The following is a 10254-nucleotide window of genomic DNA, read 5'->3' on the forward strand; positions in this document are numbered from 1 at the left end:
CTCAGTGGAGGTGATGTCACCCCCAAGAGGGGGGAAAGCTGGTTCAGGGGTGAGTCTGTGTCTAAGCGTGAAGTGCAGGCACATATAGAACATGTGAACAGGTGAGCAGCAGGTCTGTGGTATGAAATGTGCATGGGAGGGTGATTAAAAGAAAGTCTCAAAACGATTGCTCATTACAGTGTCATAATGAAAGAATCTTGTGAAACTGTTCTAGAAGCAACCATTCAGGTTTCCTGTGAGATCTCCCAGAGATATTCTAGGCATTTTCAAGAAAATATCTGCGTATCTATTTGTTTCTGTTTTTACATAAATGATAACATATCATCTGAAACTTCATTTTTTCACTTGAAATATATCTTGGTGACCACTCCATGCCAGTGAACATGGCTTGCAGGTTTCTTTTTTACAGCGTTGCCGCATTCCTCTGTGCCTGTGGGGACCGACCTCGCCCGTTCCGGTGGTTTGGCACTCGGCGTTGGACACGCGGGGTGCTCGGTGCTGCGGCAGTGCACTCCGGACAACTGCACTCACCTCATTTCACACATGAGCGATCGTATCTGAAGGAGAAATTCCGGGAACTGTGATACGGGTCAGGAGGTGTGTGTGCATTTGTCATTTAAGTAGATATTGCAACTCGCCCTGCGTTGGATTTATACCAGTTTCCTTTTTCCTCATCAAGGTCACAGATTCACCAACGTGCTGATATCAAACCTTTGGATCTTCACCAATCTGAGGGATTCAAATGGTAGCACATATAGGTTTGTTGTTTTTTTTTTTTTAGATTATAAGAGGTTTATGATAGGGTAAATTTTTTCTTTTTTAAAATATATATTTATATTGATTAAACTATTAGAGTTGTCCCAATTTTTACCCCTTTGCCCCTCTCTTCCTGGTACCCCCCTTCCCTTCAGTAATCCCTCCCACTTAGTTCATGTCCATGGGTCATGCATATCAATTCTTTGGCTTCTCCATTTCCTATACTACTCTTGACATCCCCCTGTCTGTTTTGTACCTACCAGGTATCAGCTGATAGTCTTATGGGAACTCCTTTGTAGGTGACTCTCTGCTTTTCTTTGCTGCATTTAAGACTCTCTCTTCATCTTCAACCTTTGACATTTTAATTATGATGTGTCTTGATGTGGTCCTCTTTGGGTGCAACTTGTTTGGGACCCTTCTGTGCTTTCTGGACTTGTATATCTATTTCCTTCACCAAATTAGGGAAGTTTTCTTTCATTACTTTTTCAAATAAGTTTTCAATTTCTTGCTGTCTTCTTCTCCCTCTGGCACCTCTATGCTTTGGAAGTTGGTCATTTAGAAATGTCCCAGAGGCCTCTTATACTATTTTTTTTCTTGAATTCTTTTTCCTTCTTGCAGTTCTGTTTGAATGCTTATTTCTTCCTTATGTTCCAAATTGTTGATTTGAATCTCAGCTTCCTCCCTTTCACTGTTGGTTCCATGTAGATTTTTCTTTATTTCACTTAATGTAACCTTCATTTCTTCCTGTGTCTTTCACATGTTATTGCTGTACTCAGCGAGTTCTTTGAGCATTCTGATCACCAGTGTTTTGAACTCTGCATCCGATAGGTTGGTTATCTGTTTCGTTTAGCTCTTTTTCTGGGGTTTTGTTCTGTTCTTTCATTTGAGCCATATTTCTTTGTCTCCTCAATTTGGCAGCCTCCTTGTGTTTGTTTCTGTGTAATAGGTAGAGCTGCTTTGACTCCCTTAGTAGTGTGGCCTGTTGTAGAAAAGGCACCTGTAAATTGTGTGGAGCAGAGGCTTGGGTAATCTCCAGGGCAAGGCAACCCATTTCACAGCCATGTGGCTCTGTGTGGGCGCAGGGCACTGAGAGGGACAGTGCTGCTGCTGGGCTTCTGGAGGTCTGCCTGGAGCTTTCTGTTTCCATTCATTTCACCCACTCCTTGTGTGTGACTGGCTCCTTTCCAGCTGTTGCCCTGGTGCTGAATCCCAGAGGGGATAGGTCTGCATACATTTTAAGTCTGTGTGGGCCCTTTAAGTGGAGACTAGTGAAAATACAGTAGTTTTTTCTGCCGCCCCAACCCCCACTGATTTTTACAGCCAGAACTTATGGGGATTTATCTTCCTGGTGGTGGAGCCCTGGGCTGTGCAGTCTGGCCTGGGGCTGGGATCCCTTGCTCCCGAGGTATCCTTCCGATTTTTATCCACCACAGGTGGACGTGGGGCTGCCCATTCTGCCACCGCCACCACTCTGTGGCATGCCACGTCTCCGTGTCTCTCCACCCCTCCCACCTGTCTGGATGCACGTGGCTTTAAATTCTTGGTTGTCAGACTCCCGTACAGCTTGATTTTCTGATGGCTCTGGGAGTTATTTGTTTTGAGATCTAGTTGTAATTCTTTCTGTGGTTTTAAGCAAGGAGGTGCAGTGTGTCTACCTATACCTCTGTCTTGACTAGAGGTCACACTCAATCTCACAGTATAGTTTCAATGCTTGTTTACCTTGTGAGACTGAGAATCTTCTCCTGTGAGTAAGCACTTTGTCTTTGTGAGCTCAAGGCTTGTATTCTTTGTTAACTTTTTCATGGACTGTTGTAGTATTTTTCAGGGGTGTGTGTGGGCCAGAGGAGATCAGAGTCTCCAGTGCCTTACGTGCTCTGGATGGAGGGGTGGCAGGCAGAGAGCACAGGGGCTTACCCACGGCTCCTGGGCTGAGGAGCGATAGTTCTAACAACAGACTTGAGGAAGTAAACTCCCCATCTCTGGGAGTGTGCAAATGGGAGGGACATGTGTCCAAAGGGTTGTAGAAGAAATTGATGACACAGGCAAGGTTTGGAGCTGGGGGACCTTGGTCTGTTCTAAATGAGAGTCCACCCAGGAGCTTAGAGGTGGTGGGGATTTCTGCATCCTCCTCATTTCCTGCAGCTTTGGAGACAGCCTGTCCCACATCCCTTCTGTGTGTGGGTGGTTGGCAGTGTCCTGGCACCATGGTGTGAGCTGGGTTTCTCCTGAGGTCTGGGATGACTGGTTTGTTGCAATCGCTGTTGTTCAAACTTCAAGGTTCTCAGTATGTTGAGCTCGGAGGTGCTGCCCCTGGTGGGAAGCATTAGTTTCCCCTCACTCCCCTGTCATTTCCTGAGGGTTCTTGGGGATGTTACAGATTGAAGCTGTGTAGTTGGTGGGGTGGTGAGGCATGGGGTCCAATCTTGCATGTTTGTGATCTGGAAACCATGGCCTAACTGTGCCCCCCCACAGCCCCCCGCTGAGGACCACCTGCTAGCCAGGAATGGGACTGGACACACTGAGACAGGGTATGTAGGGGTAGATAGGGCCTCACCTTCATCTATTGTCTGATAGTAGATGTGGGAGGGGTGGCCTAATGCCCCGCAGATAAGTGAGTTTCCATTCTGGAAAATGCCTGCGTGTTAACAGTGCTGGCAGGTGAGTCACAGCATGCAGGAAGCCTCAGGAGAACTGACAATAAGGAGAGCCTGTGAGAGAGGCTCAATAAACACTGACTGGCTGAATGAAGGAAGGAAGGAAGGAATGATGCCTTGGAGCGGGGAGGAGAGGACAGCTTGTGCCTATTCTGTTGATAAACTAAGATGTGTCCAGGTTAAAGGATGAGCTTTCTGCTTTTTGTTGTGCTGCAGGATCTGAGGGAGACTGTCTTGTCCCCAGCAGGACTCCGGGGTGGCTGAGGATGAGGGCAGAGGGAGGAGCAGAGGCCTGCGGCGCACTGTGGGGGGAATGCCCAGCCTCCTACAAGGCTGGACTCCAGGCTGCAGGGAAAGGGTGGGTGGGAGAGACCACTATGGCATCCTCAGGACAGGTTCCAGAGAAAGCCCCTGGGGTGGAATCTCAGGAATGTTAGACAGGACAAGGGTCTCCAGGTCTGGGCAGTTCTTACTAAATGCTTTCTGCTAAATGTTAAAAGTAACAGTATTTTGCAGACTCAGCTGTAACATTATGAGCTTGACCAGAGCCTCATAAGATAAGTTTAGCTAACTGCCAAGAAGAACTCAACATGTAATTAACAAAATAGTATACACAAGCGGTGGTTACACTTGCCTTCAGGGAGACAGAGCTTTGGACCGGAATCCTGTACCCTTTACTTGCTGCATGTAAAGAGTAAAACTACCTATGGGCAACTACGTCTCATTCCTGAATAGAACACCCCAAGCTATGAACCCCTTGAGTGTGGTAACAGGAACAGGCTGGGTGAGGTCTGGGGAGATGGATTGAACTTGGAATCAACCACTAGCAGAGTGGAAGGAGATGAGGACCAGCAGCCCAGGGCAATAGGCTCCTGGGGACCTGTGTGGGGGTGGAGGGAGGAGCCAGTTTCCAGGTAGTGCCCCCACCTGGGGTATCTGCCCCAGGTCACAGTGGGCTGGGCAGCCCTCCATCACTGCCTACCATCTGAATAATGGGATGGGGCCAAAGTGCTGGTCCTGAGGGTTGGTTCTGGGGGAACTGAAATCTTGGGGTATGGTGTCCTGGGTGTTCATCATGGCGTGAACCTGGGGGAGGGTCTTTGAGGTTCAGAACACAGGTGATAGCCTAGGGCATTAGTGGGGTCACCACAGAATGGTCCTGGAGGCCGGAGCCTTCAGGAGGGGCTGAGAAATGGGGTCAGGAGCTGCACTGTGAGGTAGGCCATGGGGGAGTATTTCTGGGGTAGATTTACTCCAGCAAGAGGTCGAGCTGAGAGCAGTGGGCACTAACCTGGGGCTTCAGGGTCTCAGAACACGGTGTTCTTGAAGGTGCAGATGGGGAATGGTCCCTGGGTGGAAGGGAGAGTCTGGGGGAACAAGTCCTCCTGGGAAGGCAGTGTTCAGTGGGAGGGTGAGACTTGGGGAGTGGGTTGTGGGTGCTGGAGGTTCTTTGGGGACCGTTGTAGAAGAGACACTTAAGGAGCAGAACATAGATCTTTGTGGTAGACGTGGGAGTTTGCCACTCATGAGGGAGATCCTGGGAGCACTCAAAGCATCAAAGTGTTGCATAGCTTTGGATAATCAGAAAGGGGAAACCAACCAGAAGGTGCATTTGGGTGGCAGAACTTTGGTCAAGTTGATTCTGGGGAGCGCCTATGTTTGCAGGCATTAGGAATAGGGGACAGATGGTAAGGGTGGACCTAGGGGCCGGAACACTAGCGGAAAGGTTCTGGGAGAGGCTGGAGCATCCTGGTGCAAGTTCCTTCGGCAGGAACAGATTATGGAAGTGGGTTTGGCCGTCCTTGATGGACGTATCAGTGAGGTGAGCTGGGGAGCCTGGAGCCCAGGGGAGTCTTGGGGGACTATATCAAAAGCAGGAGATGGGAGTGGTGAGATTAGAGGGGTCCAAGTCTGAGGATGTCTTGGAGGTGCATTTGGGGGGCCTTAGAATGAGAGTGCCTTGGGGGTGCTGACCATGGGAGACAGGTTTGGCAGAGTCAGTGGGTGCATGTCTGGGCGGGTCCAGGAGTAGACCAGACTGGCCCTGAGGGAAGGCAAGGCCCAGCTGACTTTGCAGCAGAAGCTTTACTGACACGGCCCCCCCGCCCCAAGCCCCTCCCCCACTCAGTAGCATTTTTGGTACACAATCTGGGGCCCCTGCTCCTCATACTGCTCCCTCAGGACCCAGCAGGACTGGAAGGCGTACAGCGAGGCTAGGATGGAGCCCCCAGTCCACACTGATAAGTGCCGGGTGGGCTGGGCCACCACCACCAGGCGCGCTTCCAGGGGCAAACTGCGCAGCAGCTCGGCGCGGAAGCGGCCCTCCAGTCCCACGAAGAGCGAGGAGCCACCGCAGAGCAGCACGTTTTGGGCCATGTCGCCCCGAACCTCCTGAGGCACCTTGTTAAGACTCTGTTTGGCCATGGTGGGGACGCCCACGGGCGACAGCCCAGGCCTCTTCGGGGGGCTGAACAGCAGCTCTGGGCACTGGAAGATCTCCTTACCCAGCAAGACCATCCGGCCGTCGGGCAGCCTCAGGCGCTGCTGGCACTCCCGCTCTGGCCGGGCCTGTTCCTTCTGGAAATCCGGGGCCACATAGCAACAGCGGTGCTTGATGACCTCCACGGCGCCCAGGTCCTGCCGCCGCAGCGGACAACCGGGGCCCAGCAGCACTTCCGCCAGAAAAGTGGTCAGGTGGGTGCCCGCCAGGTCCAGGCGCTCGGTGGCGTGGGGCAGGTGATAGCCCTGGAAGACGGGCACCGTGGAGGTGACTCCGTGGCCTATGTCCACCACCAGCCCGCTGACCCGCCCGTGCGCGTACACGGACAGCACTGACTGGGAAGCCACGTACATGGCCGGGGAGCGCATTGACTCGAAGGCCACCTCCACCAGCTTCTCGCGGTTGGTGGTGGGGCTGAAGGGCTGGTCGGAGAACAGCAGCGGGTGGTCCTGGGGGGCGATACGGAGGTCGTGCTTCAGCAGATGGCTCCAGATGAGCTCTGCCGCGTCCCAGTCCACCACGATGCCATTCCTTACCGGCTGCACCAGCGTCAGGTCTGGGCGTGCGCGGGCGGCCTCGCCAATGAAAGTCGCCAGCACCGGCCGCCCCGTGGTGGTTGGCTTCTGGGGCTGGCAGCCCACGATGGTGGCCACGGTGTAAGTGGGTTGGGCCTGCCCCGCGAAGCCCATCTTACAGGTGCCTGTGCCCATGTCAATGACCACTGGACTGGTCTTTGAGAGCACCCTGTCGCCCACCATGCTGGGGGTGCCTTCCTGTACGGTTTTATTCACCAGGAGTCAGTTGAGGAGCCCGCCCGGCCTGGGGGCCTCTGGGGAGCCCTGGAGCTCAGAGAGGTTGGAGAGATTTGCATCCACAACTGCAGGGGCAGGGTGGGCTACTGGGCAAGGCTGACCACTTTCCCTTGGGATTCGAGGTGCAGGGAGAAAAGGTTGAGGCTGGGCTGGGGGCAGGCGCAGACAGAGACTCGGGGAGGGGGCGGGGCTATGACATCAGCCTGCCCTCTGGCCCCTTTCAGAAGACTTCACAATGCGAAGCTAGCGGTGGAGGGGTGGGGGTAGGGAGGGACCCCAGAAAGCTCCCAGGGCACCCATCTACTCTGCACCCCTCCACTCCTGCCACCACCACCAACGTGCCAAATTTGGAGGAGGATAGAGGTTTCCTAAGAAGGGACCTCTCACCCAGCTCTGCCCTTCAGAATCCAGGAAGACCCAGGAGCCCTCCTGCTGCCTTGTCTTGAAGTCATTTATAGTGTGTATTGAGAGCTGGTCGGAAGCCTCCTCAGAACATTAAACTAGTAATCCTTTGAATGTTAATCAGAAGGTGGTCCCCTAGCGTGGCTTTCTGGTTTCCAAGAAGGTACAGAAGCCAAACTGGCGTGCAAGGCAACGAGAGGCACAAACACCCTTGCACTAGGCTCTTTGTTGCTTCTGTTCTTCTTGCTGCCTGGAGCAGCCTCCCTGATCTATCCTTGCAGAGCAGGAATTTGCCTCTTCAAATCTCTGCCGGATGCTGCCTCCTCCTGGAAGCCTTCCCTGATTTTTCCTCCCACACCAAGTGTAACATGAAGTTATCAAAGTAAGAGAGGCTAAATTTCCTAGTTATGTCCAGGTTTATTACTCTGGCCAGAGAGTGAGGTTGACTTTTTATTGCTAATTATTTTTGTTTATAGTCTAATGCATACTTTTGGCAATGTTCATTTTCTCAAGTATTTATCAAAGTTCTAGGCACTCTCAGCTTTATTGAGATACAACTGACATATAACACTGCATGAGTTTAAGGGGTGCAACATGTTGGTGACTGCCCCTGTAGAGACAGCTAACACCCACGCGGCCTCACATCATCACCATTTCTCTCTGTGGCGAGAACAATGAAGATCTGCCCTCAGCGGCTTGAAGTAGAAATCACAGCATTATTGACAACCACCGCCACACTCAGCATCAGACACCCAGAAATCTGCGGCCTGACCAGCGTCTCCCCACTTCTCCTGGCCCCTGCTCGCGGCAACTACCATCCTGCTCTCTGTTTCCATGGGTTTGGCTTTTTCAGATTCCACACAAAAGTGAGGTTTTATAGGACTTGTGCTTCTCCCTCTGGCTTATTCACTTAGCATATGCCCTTAAGTGCCATCCGTGCTGTGGCATGAGTCAGGATTTCCTTCCTTTCTAAGGCTGACTCGTATTCCACCGTGTGGACGGGCCACACTGCGTTCATGCACTTACCCACAGGCTGACACTCAGGTGGCTTCCGCCCTTGGCTGTTGTGAGCAATGCTGCTGTGAACGTGGCTGTGCGGACATCTCTCTGGGACCCTGCTTTCGGTTTTCTTGGGTATAAACCCAGAAGTGGGTAGGATTGCCGGGTCACATGGGAATTCTATTTTTAATATTCTGAGGGGCTATCATGCTGTTCTGCATAGTGGCAATCCCATTTGACATTCCCACCTGGAGGGAGCAGAATCCTCCCACATGGAGGGAGGATTCTGCTCCCTCCATGTTCTTGTCAACACTCATTATTGTCTGTAATCACATATATACACACATATATATCCTATTATACATGCATATGTAATTACACACACACACACACACACACACACACACATCCCCTAATCAGGGTGAGGTTGTAGTAGAGCTTCGAGCTCCAGCCGGACATTACAAAGACATTTAGTTCAAATGAACTGTTTCACAAAGAACTGGGTGGGCCAAGTCCAGGGCCCAGCCTGTGGCAGAAGAGGACAATTACTGCACCTCGTTCAGCACATCTACAGCATGGACCCAAGAAAGAGTGTTTTGGTGGATTTAGACGCATAAAAAATAATAAACATGTTTTTCCCTTTAAAGAATCACCTTGGCAAAGTCAGGGGATGTTAGATGACCGCTTGCTGTGGGGGGTGGATCAGTCCTCACCGTGACTTGAGACTTAGAAATGGGTACAAGGCCCGTTTTTTTGTGATGGGGAAATAGAGGTTCAGAGAGTTGAAGTGAGTTGCCCAAAGCCACACAGCTGGAGCGGAGGCTGGGTCCGAGGTGTTGCGGTGACTGGCTGTACGTCTAGAAAACGGTGAGCTCTATGATCCCCCTGAAGCCCTGGGCTGGAGGCTAGGGAGCTCTGGGCCTCCGTTTCCCCATCGGTAAACTTGGAGGAATCGTAGTTCCGACTTCCAAGTGCAGCTGTGGGGAGAGATGGGTTTTTGTGTAGTGTTCAGGCCAGTGGTGGCACAAGGTAAGGACTTTGGTAGTGTTGTCTTTGCACACGCGTGCATGTGAGTATGCATGTGTGAGCACGGGATAACTGGGAACACCCAAGCAGTAGCTTTGGCACGCACTGAGGGACTTACACAGGCCTTTCTCTTGAGGGAGGACATCTGCACAGACACCAGAAGTGTGCCGCTGACACTCGGACCACAGTGCCTCTTTCCACCCACATCTGAAGTCCCCGAGAAGCCAGATGTACAGTCTCTTGTCAGCAGGGGGCAACCAAGACCACCAGTGTTTTTCCCCTCCTTCCCTGAAGCCTTTCCTTTACTAGCTAAGGAGTTCACAAACTTGTTGCAAATTACAATCACCAGGGGAACTTAAACAGCAACCTCCCCTTCCTGGCTGCACTCTGGACCCATGGAATTTAAATCTCTGCAGATAGAGGCCACACATAGGCAATTCTTTGAAAGCTCCCAGGAGATCTCGATGTGCACAAGTGGAGCTCCACTGATCTGTCAAAACTCTTATATTCTGAAATCTCCTTGATTATCAGGAAGGACAGAGAACCACACCGGGGTTATGAGGCAGTTCGCTCAGACCAGCGGGTTCTCGTGCTTCACCATGTGTGAGACTGTCTAGGAGGGTGTGTTACAACACAGAGTTCTCGTCCCCCTCTGATGCAGCAGGTCCTGGCGGCCCGAGAATCTGTGTGTCTCACAAGCTCCCAGGGGCGGCTGATGCTGCTGGTCAGCAGACTCCAGGGCGGGCAGCATCGCCTGCAGCCTTGCAGACATCTAGGGGTCGAGGAAGGAAAAGCCCAGTGAGGCTGAAATGACAGGATTACTTTATTTCTAAATTGTTGTTTTGAATTTTAAATTTTTTTTCAGTTTAATCATTGTTCAAGTACAGTTTTCTGCCTTTTACTCCCATTCGAGCCCACCCACCCATCCCTCCCCACCTCCCTTCCATTTCCACCCCCCCCCCCAGTTTTTGTCCCTGTGTCTTTTATATTTGTTCCTGTAAACCCTTCCCATTCTCCCCTGAAATGCCCTCTTCTCTCCCCTCTAAATTACAAAACAGTTCAGGCTTGTGAAAAGTACACACACAGAGTCAAAGCATCAAAAGCA

At 51.6% G+C, this 10254-nt stretch overlaps 1 protein-coding gene across 1 annotated transcript; it reads right to left on the reverse strand.

Annotated features, from left to right (window-relative positions):
* Positions 1-5534: 5534 nt before the first annotated feature.
* On the reverse strand, positions 5535-9921 carry ACTL9 (actin like 9). The gene is given in 2 exon segments (XM_036034477.1): positions 5535-6787; positions 9846-9921. Coding segments are annotated over 2 exon segments (1329 nt in total).
* Positions 9922-10254: the final 333 nt, after the last annotated feature.

The sequence above is a fragment of the Phyllostomus discolor genome, chromosome 8 (assembly GCF_004126475.2).
Source record: "Phyllostomus discolor isolate MPI-MPIP mPhyDis1 chromosome 8, mPhyDis1.pri.v3, whole genome shotgun sequence".
Taxonomy (NCBI): Eukaryota; Metazoa; Chordata; class Mammalia; order Chiroptera; family Phyllostomidae; genus Phyllostomus; species Phyllostomus discolor.